At 50.1% G+C, this 20,014-nt stretch overlaps 1 protein-coding gene across 1 annotated transcript in view; it reads right to left on the bottom strand.

Moving 5' to 3' along the window:
• The window catches only part of PTH1R (parathyroid hormone 1 receptor), a 123,629-nt gene extending 107,099 nt beyond the window's left edge, over positions 1-16,530 (bottom strand). Inside the window, exon 1 of the mRNA XM_064703755.1 lies at positions 16,017-16,530. Within this exon, the coding sequence (XP_064559825.1) occupies positions 16,017-16,091 (75 nt within the window). The 5' untranslated portion in view covers positions 16,092-16,530. The remainder of the gene's footprint in view (positions 1-16,016) is intronic.
• Positions 16,531-20,014: the final 3,484 nt, after the last annotated feature.

Here is a 20,014-nt window from a genome sequence, read left to right on the forward strand (position 1 = left end):
CATTATCCCAGCTCCAGAACATCCCGCACATTCCAGCTCCAGAGAGCACTTCCAGGGTTCCCTCATATCCCAGCTCCAGTGGGATATCCAGGGCTCCCTCATATCCCAGCTCCAGGACATCCCTCACATTATCCCAGCTCCAGGACATCCCTCACATCATCCCAGCTCCAGAACATCCCTCACATTATCCCAGCTCCAGGACATCCCTCACATCCCAGCTCCAGGACATCCCTCACATCATCCCAGCTCCAGAACATCCCTCACATTATCCCAGCTCCAGAACATCCCTCACATCCCAGCTCCAGGACATCCCTCACATCCTAGCTCCAGGGCATCCCTCACATCATCCCAGCTCCAGGACATCCCTCACATCATCCCAGCTCCAGAACATCCCTCACATTATCCCAGCTCCAGGACATCCCTCACATCCCAGCTCCAGAGACATTTCCAGGGTTCCCTCACATCCCATCTCCAGTGGGACATCCAGGGTTCCTTCATATCCCATCTCCAGGATATCCCTCATATCACAGCTCCAGAGGCACATCCAGGGTGTCCCTCATATCCCAGCTCCAGAAAATCAGCTCCAGGATCTCCCTCTTCTCTTGAATTCATCTGACCAGATCCAGCATCCCCTCATCTCCCAAATCCAGCCAATCAGCTCTGGGATCCCTTTATCTCCCAAATCCAGCCACTCAATTCCATCATTCCCTCATCTCCTCCTCCATCCAGGAAATTTCAGAATTCCCTCCTCTCCTCCTTTTTCTGGGAAAGAAGTGGAGACGCTGCTCCTGGAGCTGAGGGAAGCCCCGGGACAAGGCAGGAGAGGGGAAAAGCTGGATTGGTTTTTCCTAAGGGTGATTATGGGATGGAGAAGGAAAATCCCTGAAGAGAGAAAACCTGGCTGTGACCCATTGGAAGAAACCAAATCCAGAGAAAGGGAAGGGGAAAGGGAAAGGGAAAGGGAAAGGGAAAGGGAAAGGGAAAGGGAAAGGGAAAGGGAAAGGGAAAAGGAAAGGTGAGAGGAAAGGTGAGAGGAAAGGAAAGGAAAGGTGAAAGGAAAGGAAAGGAAAGGAAAGGAAAGGAAATTTCAGGAAAGGAAATTTCAAGGAAAGGAAATTTCAAGGAAAGGAAAGGAAAGGAAATTTCAAGGAAAGGAAAGGAAAGGAAAGGAAAGGAAAGGAAAGGAAAGGAAAGGAAAGGAAAGGAAAGGAAAGGAAAGGTGCGGAAAGGAAAGGAAAGGTGCGGAAAGGTGCGGAAAGGTGCGGAAAGGAAAGGAAAGGAAAGGAAAGGAAAGGAAAGGAAAGGAAAGGAAAGGAAAGGAAAGGAAAGGAAAGGAAAGGAAAGGAAAGGAAAGGAAAGGAAAGGAAAGGAAAGGAAAGAAAGGAAAAAGGGAAAGGGAAAGGGAAAGGAAAAGGAAAAGGAAAAGGAAAAGGAAAAGGAAAAGGAAAAGGAAAAGGAAAAGGAAAAGGAAAAGGAAAAGGAAAAGGAAAAGGAAAAATCCAGGCTCAAAGGGAGTTCCCAGATCCAGCAATCCCGGCCTTTCCAGGCAGAGCTGAGGAATATCCCACTCCAGGCCTGCTCCCAGCCCCATTCCCAGGTTTCCTGCAGGGAATGGGCCCAGGGATCTCCTGGGATGCTGCATTCCTCACAGCCAGGTGGATAAATCCAGGCAAGAAAGTGAGTAAATCATGGAATTGTGGAATATTCTGGGTTGGAAGGGACATTTAAAGGCCACTTTATCCATCCCCTCTGGAATGAGCAGGAAAATCATCTAACAGTGGCAGAGATTCCCAAAATCCCACAAATCACAGTCCATTGATCGTTTGTCCTCTTCTAGGTGGGAATTCCCAGTATCTGCTGGAGTGACAGGGGGATGGGACAATGGGGGATTCTCCTCATGGGAGCAGAAATAGGGAAATTGGAAAGGAGGACATGGGAATGTCCCTGCTGTGGCCTCTCCTCAGCCAGCCAGGGGGTGACAGACGGGTCATCCTGGGGCTGTGTTGTCCTTATCAGACCCTTATCAGAGCCCTTATCAGCCTGGGGGTGCTGAGTCAGGGGAGCTGGCGGAGCCTGCATGATCCCACATGGAGATTCTCCCTGCTGTCCCATTCCCTGGCACAGCCCCAGCTCCTCCCTGGATCCCAACCACGGGAACTCCGCTGCTTTTCCAGCGGCCTGAGGCACCTCTGGCTGGCTGGTGGCACAGAAAATTGGGAACACACAGCACAGGGCGCTGATTTCCTGCATCCAAACCTCCAAAATCCATGGAAAGGTGATTAAAATTCAATTTATTGATCACAGGGACTTTGCTGATGACACTGAGGCAAAATCAGGAAAAAATCTGGGGAGCAGAGAAGGAAAAAATAATTTCCTGATCAATCTGCTTTAAATACTAAAACACAATTTGCCCAAATTTCCAAGATGATTTGGCAGCCCTTAAAAGCAGCTCCATATCCACAATGGGATCCAGCCCTGTCCTGTGGTTTGGAAAATCCACAATTCCAGTGTGTCCATTCTCCTTCCCAGGGTCAGGAGGGACATTCCTGCCTTGCTGAGCCCCCACATGGCTCTGCTTGGAATCATTTCAGGGAATTTCCATTGCCCAGGGCGGGGAAGAACCACAGGAGCTGCTGGAGATCACCAGGGCTTGGAGATGCGGCTGGAAAACTGGGATGTCTCCATTGGGAGAATCCCCTCCTTTCCCATCCAACTGGAGTCTCTCCATCTGGAGAATCCTTTCCCTTCCCATCATCCTCTCTCTGTTTGGAGAACTCCAACTTGGACCTCTTGATTTGGAGAATCCTCTCCCCACCACCCTCTCTCCATCTGGAGAATCCTCTCCCTTCCTATCACACTCTCTCCTTTGGGAGAATCCTCTCCTTTTCCATTCAGCTTGGATCTCTCCATCTGGAGAATCCTTTCCCTTCCCATCACCCTCTCTCTGTTTGGAGAACTCCCAGCTTGGAGAACTCCATTTGGAGAATCCTCTCCCCACCACCCTCTCTCCTTTGGGAGAATCCTCTCCCTTCCCATCCAACTGGGATCTCTCCATCTGGAGAATCCTCTCCCTTCCCACCATCCTCTCTCCTTTAGGAGAATCCTCTTCTTTTCCATCCAACTCGGATCTCTCATTGGACATCCTCTCCCTTCCACCACCTCTCTCCTTTGGGAGAATTCTCCTTTTCCATTCACTGGATCTCTCCATCTGGAGAATCCTTTCCCTTCCTATCCCTTCTCTCTGTTGGAGAACCTCCCATCAGCTTGGATACTCCATTTGGAGAATCCTCTCCTCCACACCCTCTCTCTTTGGAGAACTCCCTTGCATCCACTGCTCCATCTGGAGAATCCTCTCCCTTCCCACCATCCTCTCTCCTTTAGGAGAATCCTCTTCTTTTCCATCCAACTGGGATCTCTCCATCTGGAGAATCTTTTCCCTTCCTATCCAGCTTGAGTCTCTCCATTGGAAGAATCCTCTCTTTTTCCATCCAACTCGGATCTCTCCATTGGGAGAATCCTCTCCCTTCCCATCCCAACTGGGATCTCTCCATTTGCAGAATTCCTTTCCTTCCCATCCGACCCATTTCTCTCCTTCCCATCCCGATCCCTGCAGGGACGCCCTTGCACTCTCTTGGATACACAAACACATCCCAGTTTTGTACCAAATTCCCTGGGTTTGTACAGCCAAGGAAAAAACAACCTGAGGAAAACCCAGGCCTGGCCCTATCCCAATCCAGGGGCTATCTTGGATAAACAGTGCTGGGAAATCAGCACACAGGAAAATCAGCCTGGAATGGTTTGGGCTGGAGGGGACCCTAAAATTGGAATGATTTTATGGGATCATCCCATTCCACCCCATTCCATGAGCAGGGACACCTCCCATTATCCCAGCCCTGTCCAGCCTGGCCTTGGGCACTTCCAGGGATCCAGGGGCAGCCACAGCAGCTCTGGGAATTCCATCCCAGCCCCTCCCAGCCAGGAATTCCTTCCCAATATCCCACCCATCCCTCACCTTTCCCAGTTTAAAGCCATCATAGATCCATGTATCCTCACCCTGGAAGCGCCACCTCTACCAGCTCCCTCCCACTTTTATTTTAGGGATCGTTTTCCTGTATTTCTATTGAGCGGAGTCGAGTTGCAACCCACAAAATAAAAGCGGCTTCTAATGGATATTGATCGGAGTCTCGGAATAAACCCGGGACAAGGAGCTCGTGTCCTTGCTCAGAGTCCCAAAGCCACCCGGATTCCTCCCTGCCCAAGAGGAAACATGGACTGGGATCAGAGAAGGAAGTCAGGGTGACTTCAGGCTATTAAAGGCCATGGAAATCATTCCGGAGTTTTCAGGGAATTTTGGAATTTGATTTGTGTCTTTGAAAAATAAGAGACACCTGAATAGTGGGGTGAACTTTAAGGTCCCTTCCGAGCCACTCCCTCCTGGAATTCTGGGATTCTGTGAAAGTAAATTAGTCCTCAGCTCTTTTATGGTGCTTTAATTCAGAAGATTAATTAATTAATTAATTAATGGCTCCATGATTCCCTACAGCTGAGCATTCCCTGGAGACGCAGCTCCTGCTGTGTCCCTGAATTGTGTTCCAGACCATTCCTAGGTTTTGGGGTCATGGAAAAAGAAGTAATGGGGCTGGGTGGGGATGAAGCTGAGGATGAGGCAGGGACCAGATTTTCCTTTGGGAAATTCCATGTCCCACATGGATCAGGCAGGATTCAGCTCCGTGGCCCTTCCAGGGCAGAAACGTTGATTTTTTTTGTCCCCAGAATTGTGACAAAATGGCCAAAGCCAGGGACGGAAATGCTGGAGCAGGGTCTGATCCCGATGGGAGATGGAGCATGGGAATGGGACAAATCCAGGCTCAAAGGGAGTTCCCAGATCAGCAATCCCGGCCTTTCCATGCAGAGCTGTGGAATATCCTGCTCCAGGTCTGCCCATTCCCAGGTTTCCTGCAGGGGATGGGCCCAGGGATCTCCTGGAATGCTGCAATCCTCACAGCCAGGAGGATAAATCCAGGTAATAAAGTGATTAAATCATGGAATTGTGGAATAATCTAGGCTGTAAGGGACATTTAAAGGCCCCCTTATCCATCCCCTCTGGAATGAGCAGGAAAATCATCTAAAAGTGGCAGAGATTCCCCAAATGCCACAAATGGCAGCTCATGGATTATTTGTCCTCTTCTAGGTGGGAATTCCCCACAAAGTTCTCATCCCCAAATCCATGAAAAGCTCAAGCTGAGTTTTGGGTATTTTGTTAAAACACGCAAAAAAATTAAATATAAAAAGACCCCAAAACCCCAAATCCCATTTCAGTCCCCAGCCAAAATTCAGGGAAGGGAAGAGAAGGTTTCCTAAGGACGCTCAAACATCCCATCCTGCCCTTCCAGATCCAACTGGGGCTGGAGAAACCCCTGGGAATTCTCGGAGAGAGGGGGAGGGAGCCGAGATAACATCGGGAGCCCGGATCAGCGCCGGGGCAGCCGAGTGGAAAACCAGATAAGGAGCCCGAGCTGCTGAGTCAGCAGCTCCTGACCCCTTCCCTGCCCCAGACACGGATCCTGGGATCGTTCCCCAGAGGCCAAGATTCCTTGGGATGAGTTTTTCTGGGAGAAGTTTGAACCCTTTGGATGCTACATGAAAGGATACAAACTTTGTTTGGGTATCGTTCACTTGGAAATGGATGCTGGGATGGGATGGATGATGGGATGAGGTTTGGATTGGGATGGCATGGGATGCACATTGGGTCATGGGGGTGGATTCATGCATGATGGAACCATGATGGATCCATGGATGGGATGGGATCCATGGATGGGATGGGAATGGGATGGGATCCATGGCCATGGAGATCCATGGCATGGGATGGGATCCATGGATGGGATGGATCATAGATCCATGGGATGGGATCCATGGAATCTCTGGGAATGGATGGGATGGGATCCATGGATTGGGATCCAGGGATCCATGGGATGGGATGGGATCCTTGGGATGGGATCCAATGGATCCATGGGATATGGGATGGAATCCATGGGATGGGATGGGAATCCTGGGATGGGATGGCATGGGATGGGATTGAGTCGATGGGATGGATGGGAATCATGGGATGGGATGGGGATGGGATGGGATGGAATGGATGGGATGGGATCCATGGATTCCATGGGATGGAGGAATTGGGGATGGGGATGGGGATGGGATTGATAGGATGGGATGAGATGGGATTCCATGGATCAGGGATGGGATGGATGGGGATGGGATGGTGGAGATGGGATGGGATGAGATGGGATCCATGGGATTCATGGGATGGGGATGGGATGGGATGGGATGGGATGGGATGGGATGGGATGGGATGATCCATGGGATGGGGATGGGATGGGAATGTCAGTGCCAGGACAGTTTTCCCCCTCACCCCACAGCCATAAAAGGAGCCAATCAAACCCCACACAATAAACAATAAATAACCCCCTACAAAAACCAATAAAACTCCATAAAAATCCAGGATTTCAGGGTGACTAAAGCGACCTTTGTGTCCCAAACCCCTCTGCAAGCAGGGCCTGATTCCAGCTGGGAATTCTCCCAGGATGGGAATCCTCCAGAGGGACAATCCCTTATCCCGGGCAGAGCTCTGGGAGGGACAGGGGGTGGCCCTGGTGGCTCCAGCTGTCCCTGCCTGGGGGATCCCTGCAGGCACAGCCACGCTCCAGCCGGGATAATCCCGCTGATCCCAAAAAACCGCTCCGGGCTATTCTGGGACAGCACAAACCAAACAACAACTGCGGGGCCACCCTGGGCTCTCAGCTCTGCTCCTGCTTCTCCTCCTCCCAGGGCCAGCAGCTCCCACAAATCCAGCGCGGATTTGTTGGAATTTTCTTGGCTGGTGAGGGCCGAGCTGCCAGGCCGGGCTTTAACCCCCTCAGGGTTTGTTGGTTTTGCCTTTGCTGCTGGAGAGTTCAGATCCAGGGATTTCAGAGGCTCAGATCCAGGGATTTCAGAGGCTCAGATCCAGGGAAATCAGAGGTTCAGATCCAGGGATTTCAGAGGTTCAGACCCAGGGAAATCAGAGGTTCAGACCGGGATATCGGTCAGACCAGGATTTCAGAGGTTCAGATCCAGGGATTTCAGAGTTTCAGACCCAGGGAAATCAGAGGTTCAGATCCAGGGATATCAGAGGTTCAGACCCAGGGATTTCAGAGGTTCAGATCCAGGGATTTCAGAGTTTCAGACCCAGGGATTTCAGAGGTTCAGATCCAGGGATTTCAGAGTTTCAGATCCAGGGATTTCAGAGGTTCAGACCCAGGGAAATCAGAGGTTCAGATCCAGGGATATCAGAGGTTCAGACCCAGGGATATCAGAGGTTCAGACCCAGGGAAATCAGAGGTTCAGACCCAGGGATATCAGAGGTTCAGACCCAGGGATTTCAGAGGTTCAGACCCAGGGATATCAGAATTTCAGATCCAGGGATATCAGAGGCTCAGACCCAGGGAAATCAGAGGTTCAGATCCAGGGATTTCAGAGGTTCAGACCCAGGGAAATCAGAGGTTCAGACCCAGGGATTTCAGAGGTTCAGACCCAGGGAAATCAGAGGTTCAGACCCAGGGATTTCAGAGTTTCAGACCCAGGGATATCAGAGTTTCAGATCCAGGGATTTCAGAGTTTCAGATCCAGGGAAATCAGAGGCTCAGACCCAGGGAAATCAGAGGTTCAGATCTGGGGATTTTGTCTGATCCTGAGTAACAGTGGGAGAATCCCTTGGAAATCTGGGAGCAGGGATGGGCTCCTTCCCGGGAATGTGGTTGGGAAAGGGCATTTCCCATTGTTTGGGGCCTGTCTTGGTTGGGATTTGTGGGATTTTTATACAGAACTATTTATAATTTTAATTTTTATTATTTAATTATTTTATCATTTATATAGTTTATATTATTTTATTTTAATTTTCTTTTTATTCTTTTTATTTTTATTCTTGTTATTTATTTAACCCGAACCCCATATTATATTAATATTTGTATATTTATGTGTAGTATATGTTTATATATTTATATATAAGTATATAATTGATTATTTTAATAATTTTATTTTAAAAATATTTTTATTTTAATTGTTGTTTTAGTTTTAGTTTTTACATTTTCAATATGGGTTGAATTCTGAGGACAAGCATTATCATTCCTTCCTCCCACCCAACTTCAAACCATTCCCTTTTCCCCTATTCCCAATTTCTGGAGATCTGTGGGATTGATCCGAGCAACAAGGAACGAGCCCAAGAGAAAAACCCCATCCAGCACCTCCTTAATCCAAACCTTCCTCAACAGCACAGAATTCCAGAGTGCTTTTCCTTGGAAAAGGATGATCCCATTCCAACCCTGACACCTTCCCCCATCCCAGGCTGCTCCCAGCCCCATCCAGCCTTTCCCAGGCACTTCCAGGGATTTGGAGTGGATGTGGAATGGGGAATTCTCTCCAGGTGTGCCAGAAAAGATTCCCAATCCCCCAAAGATCAAGACTGGGATTTTTGGGATCGTCCCAAAAGCAGAGGGATGTTGAGCATCACCCAAAAAAACCCTGAGCAGGCCGGGGCAGCCAAGGAAAAGTGGGAATGGTCCCTTTTCCCACATGGATTTGCTGCCGTGAGCTCAGCCCACTGCAGCTGCTTCCCAAAACTGGGATATTCTGGTCCCAAGCCCTGCAGGGAGCTGCTGTTTTATAATTATTAATAATTAATTTGTGGATTGACTGATCAGAATATCTCCTCCAGTGATCTAGGGATGGATGTGGAATGGCGAATTCTCTCCAGGTGTGCCAGGAAAGATTCCCAATCGCCCAAAGATCAAGATTGGGATTTTTGGGATTGTCCCAAAAGCAGAGGGGAGTTCAGCATCACCCAAACACCCAGATCAGTCCAGGGCTGGGATTGCAACCAAGGAAAAGCAGGAATGGTCCCTTTTATCATCCTTTTCCCACATGGATCTGCTTCCCTGAGCTCAGCCCACTGCAGCCTGGCAGCTGCTTCCCAAAACTGGGATATTCTGGTCCCAAGCCCTGCAGGGAGCTGCTGTTTTATAATTATTAATTAATAATTTGTGGATTGACTGATCAGAATATCTCCTCCAGTGATCTAGGGATGGATGTGGAATGGGGAATTCTCTCCAGGTGTGCCAGAAAAGATTCCCAATCCCCCAAAGATGGGGATTGCAATTTTTGGGATCGTCCCAAAAGCAGAGGGAATTTCAGCATCACCCAAAAAAAACCCTGAGCAGGCCGGGGCAGCCAAGGAAAAGTGGGAATGGTCCCTTTTCCCGTCCTTTTCCCACATGGATTTTCTTCCCTGAGCTCAGCCCACTGCAGCTGCTTCCCAAAATTGGGATATTCTGGTCCCAAGCCCTGCAGGGAGCTGCTGTTTTATAATTATTAATTAATAATTTGTGGATTGACTGATCAGAATATCTCCTCCAGTGATCTAGGGATGGATGTGGAATGGGGAATTCTCTCCAGGTGTGCCAGGAAAGATTCCCAATCCCCCAAAGATCGGGATTGGAATTTTTGGGATCGTCCCAAAAGCAGAGGGATGTTGAGCATCACTCAAACACCCTGAGCAGTCCAGGGCTGGGATTGCAACCAAGGAAAAGCGGGAATGGTCCCTTTTCCCACATGGATTTTCTTCCCTGAGCTCAGCCCACTGCAGCTGCTTCCCAAAATTGGGATATTCTGGTCCCAAGCCCTGCAGGGAGCTGCTGTCTTGTAATTATTAATAATTAATTCATGGATTGATTGATCAGAATATCTCCTCCAGTGATCTTGGGATGGATGTGGAATGGGGAATTCTCTCCAGGTGTGCCAGGAAAGATTCCCAATCGCCCAAAGATCAAGATTGGGATTTTTGGGATTGTCCCAAAAGCAGAGGGGAGTTCAGCATCACCCAAACACCCAGATCAGTCCAGGGCTGGGATTGCAACCAAGGAAAAGTGGGAATTGTCCCTTTTCCCACATGGATTTTCTTCCCTGAGCTCAGCCCACTGCAGCTGCTTCCCAAAATTGGGATATTTTGGTCCCAAGCCCTGCAGGGAGCTGCTGGTTTATAATTATTATTAATTAATTTGTTATTGACTGATCAGAATATCTCCTCCAGTGATCTTGGGATGGATGTGGAATGGGGAATTCTCTCCAGCTGTGCCAGGAAAGATTCCCAATCGCCCAAAGATCAAGATTGGGATTTTTGGGATTGTCCCAAAAGCAGAGGGGAGTTCGGCATCACCCAAACACCCTGAGCAGTCCAGGGCTGGGATTGCAACCAAGGAAAAGTGGGAATGGTCCCTTTTCCCACCTTTTTCCCACATGGATTTTCTTCCCTGAGCTCAGCCCACTGCAGCCTGGCAGCTGCTTCCCAAAACTGGGATATTCTGGTCCCAAGCCCTGCAGGGAGCTGCTGTTTTATAATTATTAATTAATAATTTGTGATTGACTGATCAGAATATCTCCTCCAGTGATCTTGGGATGGATGTGGAATGGGGAATTCTCTCCAGGTGTGCCAGGAAAGATTCCCAATCGCCCAAAGATCAAGATTGGGATTTTTGGGATTGTCCCAAAAGCAGAGGGATGTTGAGCATCACTCAAACACCCTGAGCAGTCCAGGGCTGGGATTGCAACCAAGGAAAAGCGGGAATGGTCCCTTTTCCCACCCTTTTCCCACATGGATCTGCTGCCCTGAGCTCAGCCCACTGCAGCCTGGCTGCTGCTTCCCAAAACTGGGATATTCTGGTCCCAAGCCCTGCAGGGAGCTGCTGTCCTGTAATTATTAATAATTAATTCATGGATTGATTGATCAGAATGTCTGCTCCAGTGACAGCCGGGCTGGGATCTCCCAGGCTGAGCAGAAGGAGGAAACAAAGGGAAAATAAAAAGGGTTGGAAGAGCAAAACCTTGGAGATTTTGGCTCCACGAATCCCAGGATTAGGTTGGAAAGGTCTTTCAGATCCTAAAATCCAACCTTTTGGGACATGGGGGGATTTTCCCTCTGCCAGCACCTCCCAGATAAAAATCATTCCCACATTTTCCATTCTCCCAAACTCTGCTGGTGTCAGACCCGACTTTCAAAGCTCCTTTTGCCACAAACCCGTCCTTGCAGAGCTCTTTGCCTTAGGCCGGTCCTAATTCCTTAATCCTGGGACTAAAGAGCAGAATTGTCCCAGATTCCCGCCCTCACCCTGCTGGATTTCGGGCTCTCCATCCAGGTGGAATTCCTGCCATTGCCAGGCAGGTGTTAGTGGGTTATTCCAGGGAAATGTTGGGAAAGTTTCTCTGGATTGTCACTGAGCCTTGCCCAAGTCTGGCCCTGAAACCCCAGGATTTGGGAAGCTGATCCCACAGGGATTTGAGCCTCAGGGAACAGGGCCCTGATTTCCAGACTTTTCTCTCCTTCCCAGGGATTTTTCCTGCTGCTGGATTTCCCTCCCTGCTTGGAATGCAGGAACAGCCACGGCTGCTGCAGAGGGATCCAGATCCCAATCCTGGGATATTCCAGGGATGAAATCCAGATCCCAATCCTGGGATATTCCAGGGATGAAATCCAGATCCCAATCCTTGGATATCCAAGGAATCCAGATCTCAATTCTGGGATATCCCAGGGATGAAATCCAGATCCCAATCCTTGGATATCCAAGGAATCCAGATCTCAATTCTGGGATATCCCAGGGATTAGATCCCAATCCTGGGATATCCCAGAGATCAGATCCAGCTCCCCATCCTGGGATATTCCAGGGATCAAGATCCGGCTCCTAATCCTGGGATATCTCAGGATTTGGATCCAGATCCCAGTCCTGGGATATCCCAGAGATCCAGATCTTGGGATATCTTGGGATATTCCAGGGATCCAGATCCCAATCCTGGGATATCCCAAGGATCAGATCCAGCTCCCAAACGTGGGATATCCCAGGAATCCAGCTCCCAGTCCTGGGATATCCCAGGATTTGGATTCAACTCCCAGTCCTGGGATATCCCTGGGATCCATATCCAGCTCTCAATCCTGGGATATCCCAGAGATCTAGATCCCAATTCTGGGATATTTCAGGGACCAGACCCAGCTCCCAGTCCTGGGATATTTCAGGGATCCAGATCCAGCTCCTAATCCTGGGATATCCCAAAGATCCAGATCCCAGTCCTGGGATATCCCAAAGACAGACCCAGATCCCAATCCTGAGATATCCCACGGATCCAGCTCCCAATCCTGGGACACCCCGAGGATCCAGATCCAGCTCCTAATCCTGGGATATCCCACAGATCCAGCTCCTAATCCTGGGATATTTCAGGGACCAGACCCAGCTCCTAATCCTGGGATATCCCAGGGACCAGATTCAGCTCCCAGTCCTGGGATATTTCAGGGATCCAGATCCAGCTCCTAATCCTGGGATATTTCAGGGATCCAGATCCAGCTCCCAGTCCTGGGATATTTCAGGGATCCAGATCCAGCTCCTAATCCTGGGATATCCCAGGGACCAGATCCAGCTCCTAATCCTGGGATATCCCAGGGATCCAGATCCAGCTCCCAATCCTGGGATATCCCTGAGATCTAGACCCTAATTCTGGGATATTTCAGGGACCAGACCCAGCTCCCAGTCCTGGGATATTTCAAGGATCCAGATCCCAATCCTGGGATATTTCAGGGATCCAGCTCCAGCTCCCAATCCTGGGATATCCCAGGAATGATTTCCCAGCCCTGCTCCAGCACAATTCCCTCAAGAAGCGCCTTGGGCGCGATCCTTGCCGGCTCCAAGGGGAATTTCAGGAATTCCAGCGCCGGCTTTGGGACACTCCGGGCTCTGCCCCACCGCGGCATCCCGGAGCTGCCGAGATCCCGCGATCCCGGCCCGCATTCCCAAGGCTCCATTCCCGGGAATTGTGCCCTGGAGCCGCCTCAGGCTGCGGGAATTCCTGATCCAAGCTGAGCCTGGCTCTGCTGTGCCCGGGGGAAAAGCTCGGGAGCGATTTAAGCTCGGCCCAGAGCCTGAATTAAATCCCTGCATCCTCATCCATCCATGGATTTTTCCTCCTAGGAAAGGGAAAATTTACGGCAGCAACTCCCTCAGAGCCAAATATCAAATGTATTTATGGCCCTTCCATAAATAACAACAACAACAATGCATTTTATAATCAATAATAACAACAACATTTATAATAAATATTAATAACACATTTCATAATAAATAATAATAATAACAAAATTTAGAATAAATCCATAAAATCTCTCCCTGCTGACCACTCTGGACCCAATTCCCTCTTTCCAAAGTCCCTTTAAAAATCCAATTAGCTGGGAGAAGAAGGAACAACTCCAGTGAAAACTGGGCTTGAGGGGATTCTTGGGCAGGGGTGACGAGCGGTGACATTGTCCTGCCTGAGGGGGACACTCGGGATCTCTGCAGCTCCCGGAATGTCAGGATGGATTTAGGAACCCTCTGGGAATTCCTTCTGCTGCCAAGAGTGGTTGGAAAAGCAGGGGAAGGGTCTAAAATGGGAATTTGAGCCTGGCCTAACTAAACCCAGCAGGGTTTGGAGCAGCAGGACCTGAAAGCAGCAAAACTCCGAGTTGGGAAGGATCCATGGGATCGGCAAATCCGCGTCCAGGAGGGGTTTTAGGGAATCTCTTGTGCTTTCTCAGCAAATCCCATGGATTTCTCAGCACTCTGGGATTCGGGAAAAGCTCATTCCCAATTTTTGCCAGGTCCAGCTCACCCTGAGCCGGTGCTGGGGACGTGGGGGCATCTCCCAGCTCATCCCTTGGGATGGACGGGATCTCTTGGGATGGGTGATCCCAAAGAAATCCCACTGTGAATTCCAGACAGCTGACACAGGGAGAGGGGAATGAGCCAGGAATGGGAATAATGGGAATGGGAACAGGAATGGGAACAGGAACAGGAATGGGAATAATGGGAATGGGAAATGGGAAATGGGAATGGGAATGGGAATGGGAATAGGAACAGGAATGGGAATAATGGGAATGGGAAATGGGAAATGGGAATGGGAATGGGAACGGGAATGGGAATAATAGGAATAATGGGAATGAGAACAGGAATGGGAATGGGAATAACTGGAATAATGGGAATAATGGGAATAATGGGAATAATGGGAAAAATGAGAATAACGGGAATGGGAACAGAAATGGGAACAGGAATGGGAATAATGGGAATAATGGGAATAATGGGAATAATGGGAATATTGGGAATAATGGGAATGAGAATGAGAACAGGAATGGGAATAATGGGAATAATGGGAATAATGGGAGTAATGGGAATAATGGGAATAATGGGAGTGGGAACAGGAATGGGAAGAAGAACGGGAATGGAAATAATGGGAATAATGAGAATAATGGGAATGAGAATGGGAACGGGAATGGGAATAATGGGAATGGGAATAATGGGAATAGGAGTGGGAATGCAAATGGGAACTGGAATGGGAATAATGGGAATAATGGGAATAACGGGAATAATGGGAATAATGGGAATAATGGGAATAATGGGAATGGGAGATGCAGCCTTGCTCGGGTTTTTTTTTTCGCATCCTGACATTTCCCCAGCTCCAGCCTGCCTGGTTCCCAATCCTGATTTTCCCACTCCCAAAGCAGCAGGAATTGCAGGAATTCTGGAGCAGGGGGCAGCAGGTGCTGCAGGACCAGCAGATGCTGATCCAGCCCTGGAGTTTGGGAAAAGCCTCATCCATCCCCGAAATCCCAACAAATCTCCAAGCGGTTCTCCTGATTTCCCCAATTTTCTTCGATTTTGGGAGGTTTCAGCACACAGTGAGCAGGGATGGGCTCAGACAGGGATGGTTTTCCAAGGGGCTGCTCCTTCTCGTTTAGTGAGGAGAAATTTCCCTCTGGAAAAGCTGGAAAACCCCCCCCAGCTCTGCACAAGATTCCAAAGCACCAAATCCAGGGATAAGGCCCGGGCTGGTGGATCCTGGAGGGTCGGGAAGGACCTGATTGGAGCCAGAATGATCCCGATCCCAAATCCCAATCCCAAATCCCCATTTCCATCCCTCCTGGAGAGCAGATCCCACTTCCCATGGCTGTCCTGGCTCCCTCCTGGAAAACGCTGGGAAATGGGAGCAGGAGGGAGAATCCCAGGGATGGGGAAAGCCAGGAGAGCTCCTGTCACAGGGAATTCCAGCACTGGCTCCACATCCAGGGGCTGATTCCCGAGGAAATATCCATTCCCTGCTTCCCGGAGCTTTTGGAGCTGCAGGTCTCACACCATTTCCCACTTTGGATGGATTTATCCCGGTTTTCCAGCCTGGTGTGTGCAGGAAGGGGCGGAAAGGGCCAAGGAGCAAAGGGTTCCTACAAGTTCCCTGTTTTTCCCTGAATTTAATTCCAGAGGAGAGGCTCGGTTTCATTGGGATTTGCAGGGAAAGGAGAATTGGGGAATGAAATTGGCTCGGAGGGGGTGGAGAGGAAGGGAAGGGAAAGGGAGGAGGAAGAAGGAGAAGAGGAAGGGAAGCAAAAGGTGGAGGAGAGGGGAAAAGGGAAGGGAAAGAGGAAGGGGAAGGGAAGAGAAAAACTGAAGGGAAAGGAAAAGGAAGAAATGAAAAGGAAAAAAATGAAAGGAAAAGGAATAGGAGAAAAAAGAGAAGAAAAAGAGAAAAAATGAAAGAGAAATTAAAAAAAATAAAAGCAGAATAAAAAATTAAAAAGAAAAAAAAAAAAAAAAGAGAAAAATATGGAAAGGGAAGCAAAGTTGTCCTCTCTCCACGGGCAGATCCCGGAATTGTGCCCCTGACGCTGTCCCAGATCCCTGTCAAAGCTCGCACGTCCTGCCCGGAGCTTCCCAAGCCATCCCAACTCCCGGCAAGCACAGACATTTTCACTGCAGCGCCAGCGGATCCCAACCACCCCAAACTGCTTTTTAATCCTTCATCTCCCCTCGTTTATCCCTCCCGGAGGCGGGATCCTCGGGGGAAAAAAAAAAACAAAAAAACAACACGGGGAAAAGAAAAATATAGAAAAATTAAATAATTTTAAAAAAAGCGGGACTCACCAGCGCGTAGACGGAGCTGAGCACGGAGCAGCAGAGGATCAAACCCAGGCTGGGATACACCAGATATGATCCCATATCCAAGGGGCTGCTTCCAGCATCCAGCCCCGCGCAGGGAAGCGGGAGGAGGAGGCGAGCTCGGAATTCCAGCGGCGCGGGTTTCTCCTCGTCCTCCCCCGATCCGCCAAAGGGATTTTGCTCCTCCGGCTCCCCAGCTTTTCAGCCCGAGAGGCACATGACGAGAGACGCCGGGTTTTTTCCTCGTTTTCTCATGGCTGGAGTGGCGGGCAGCTCCCAAAATTCCGCGGCGGAGCCCATGGATGGATGGGGAAAAGGGAGAGGCGGCGGAGGCGCTCAGCGCCGCGGCTCCCGGTGCCGCTGGATCATCTGGGACGCGGCTGCGAAATCACATCCATATGGGCCCGGGATCCCGGGCTCGCTGCGGCTCCGGGAAGTTCAAATCATTTCTTTGTCAAACGCAAACACGGAGAGGGCAGCGGGAGAGGGAGGGAAGGAGGGAGGGAAGGAGGGAGGGAGCAGGGAGAGGGCTGGAAGGGGTGGGAGATGCCAGAGGGAGGGGGAACCTTTAACCACCGCTTTATTTTTAGCCGCAGTAATTTTATCTTTTCGCTCGCCGAGGGGACAAAAAAACCCCAAACTCTCTCTCTCTCTCTCCCCCTCCTCTTCTCGCTCTCTCCGTCTCTTTTATTTTTGGGGTTTTGCGCTTTTTTTTTTGCGCCTCTCCTCCTCTCTGCCTCCCAGATTTCCCCAAAAGCCCCCAAAAGTTGGGAATGTTTTTCCCTCAGCAGCGGCGGCACCGGGGGGGTTCTGCTTGGCTGTCCCAAAAAGCTGGTTCTGCCACACAGTGAATTCTCCGATTTTAGGGAAAAAAATCGGGAATTTTGGGCTTCTCTCTCCCTCTCTGCCTCCAAGGAGTTGCAGTTTGGAAAAGCCGATTGCAAACGTGGGGTTGAAAGTTCCCGTCCCCCCAAAATAAAGGACCCCATTCCCGTCCTTTATTTTGGAGGTTTTGGAGTTGTTTTTTAATTTATCCCCCCGGAGCAAAAGCGCTTTGCCTTCACTCCGAAATTCCCTGAAATCCTCGGGATTTGGGGTTATTTTCATTTTGGGAATGAATTTTATTTTTTTTTTTTTTCCACCCACATGGGAGCAGAGTTTTCCGGGAGATCCCAGGATCCCTGAAAACCGGGAAAAGGGTTTGGAGCTGCCGGGATTGGCCCAAACTGAGCCTCCCCCGATCCCATCCCGCTGCTCCCAACCTGGATTTCTCCAGCATTCCCAACTTCCAGGGCTGGGATATCACTCCCAGCTCAGCCGGGAGCTTTCATTCATAAAACTCCGCTGCGAAAAAAAAAATAAAAAAATATATATATTAAAAAAATTCCAACCCACACAGAGCGAAGCGTGGAGGGGGGGGATTATTTGGGAATTGCGGCGGGATCCGGCATTCCCTGCTCGTTTTTCCATGCTGGGAGGAGAAGCGAGGCTGGGAAAGGGTTACAGACCCTGCCGGGGATGCACCACGCGGGCAAACACAGAGAGGCGCCGGGCTCGGGGCTGACTCACTCAACTTTAAAAAATCGAACTCTGAGGGATCTTTTTTGTCGGTTTTTTGACCCTTTTTATCCTCCTCTTTATTTCCCGCTTTTCTCGTGGATATTGAGGAGCAGAGGAGCGAAAAATTCCAGTTCTCTCCTCTCTCCGGGAGCAGACGGTAAAAACATCAAAATTTTCGCTGCGAGCATTTCTGGGTTATTTTTTGGAGAGCCGAAAAAAAAAAAAAAAGAAAAAAAGAAAAGCAAAAAAAAAAAAAAAGAAACCCCAAACTCTCCGCTTACTCGGGTTGGTTTTTTTTTTTTTAATTCCCGTTTTTTTTTTTTTTTTTTTTTCCCAGCTCCATGGCCGTGAATGGGAGCCTTGAGCTGGGTTTATGAAAGGCTCTTTCCAAGCGAAGGTAGAGTTGGGCTTCCTGTGAGAGGGAGCGAGGGGAAGGGATAAAAAAAGGGCCGCTCTTGGTGCGATCTCTGCCTCCTCCTCTTCCTCCGCCTCCTTCCCCGCCCTCCCCTGGCCTGCAATCCCAAAGGATCTCCCGGGCCGGGCCGGGGGGATCACACGGGGGTGAAGCCCCAGTTCCCCATGGGGATTGCAGAGGGTCCAGGGCGGAGGGGTGGGAATGAAGGGGGGGTTCTGAATTCATCCCATGGCGTCACATTGCATCCCATGGATCCCATCCCGTAGATCCTGTCCCATTGCACCCCATCCCATTGCAGTGCATCCCATGGATCCCATCCATGGATCCCATCTCATCGTATCCATGGATCCCATCCCATCACATCCCATCCCACTGCATCCCATTGCATCCCATGGATCCATCCCATGGATCCCATCCCATCCCATCCCATAGCATCCCATAGCATCCCATAGCATCCCATTGCATCCCATGATCCCATCCGTAGATCCTGTCCATTGCACCCCTGCCATTGCAGTGCATCCCATGGATCCCATCCCACTGCATCCCATTGCATCCCATAGATCTCATCCCGGGGATCCCATCTCATCGTATCCCATGGATACCCATCCTTGTCATCATCCCATATCCCATTGCATCCCATAGATCCCATGGATCCCATCTCATCGTATCCCATGGATCCCATCCCATCACATCCCATCCCATTGCATCCCATAGATCCCATCCCATGGATCCTATCTCATCGTATCCCATGGATCCCATCCCATCACATCCCATCCCACTGCATCCCATTGCATCCCATAGATCTCATCCCGGGGATCCCATCTCATTGTATCCCATGGATCCCATCCCATCCCATCCCACTACATCCCACAGCATCCCATAGATCCCATCCCATAGATCCTGTCCCATTGCACCCCATGCCATTGCAGTGCATCCCATGGATCCCATCCCACTGCATCCCATTGCATCCCATAGATCCCATCCCATGGATCCCATCTCATCGTATCCCATGGATCCCATCCCATCACATCCCATCTCATTGCATCCCATGGATCCCATGGATCCCATCCCATGGATCCCATCCCATCCCATCCCATCCCATCCCATCCCATCCCATCCCATCCCATCCCATCCCATCCCATAGCATCCCACTGCATCCCATTGCATCCCATAGATCCCATCCCATGGATCCTATCTCATTGTATCCCATGGATCCCATCCCATCACATCCCATCCCATAGCATCCCATTGCATCCCATTGCATCCCATTACATCCCATGGATCCCATCCCACCACATCCCATTACATCCCATAGATCTCATCCCATGGATCCCATCCCATCGTATCCCATGGATCCCATCCCATCACATCCCATCCCACTACATCCCACTGCATCCCATAGATCCCATCCCATAGATCCTGTCTCATCGTATCCCATGGATCCCATCCCATCACATCCCATCCCATCCCATAGCATCCCATAGCATCCCATAGCATCCCATTGCATCCCATTGCATCCCATGGATCCCATAGCATCCATTGCATCCCATTGCATCCCATAGATCCCATCCCATGGATCCCATCACATCCCATCCCATAGCATCCCATTGCATCCCATTGCATCCCATGGATCCCATCCCATTGTATCCCATGGATCCCATCCCATTGTGTCCCATGGATCCCATCCCATCCCATCCCATCCCACGGATGCCATCCCACTGCATCCCATTCCATTCCACTGCATTCCATTGCATCCTACCCCATCCCATTGCATCCCATCCCATTGCACCCCATGCCATTGCAGTCCATCCCGTGGACTCCATCCTAATGCATCCCACTGCATCCCATCCCATGGATCCCATGGATCCCATCCCATCCCATCCCACCGCATCCCATTGCATCCCAAGGATCCCATCCCACTGCATCCCACTGCATCCCATCCCATGGATCCCATCCCATCCCATCCAATTGCATCCCACTGCATCCCATCCCATGGATCCCATCCCAT

The sequence above is a fragment of the Zonotrichia leucophrys genome, chromosome 2 (genome assembly GCF_028769735.1).
Source record: "Zonotrichia leucophrys gambelii isolate GWCS_2022_RI chromosome 2, RI_Zleu_2.0, whole genome shotgun sequence".
In the NCBI taxonomy this organism is placed as follows: Eukaryota; Metazoa; Chordata; class Aves; order Passeriformes; family Passerellidae; genus Zonotrichia; species Zonotrichia leucophrys.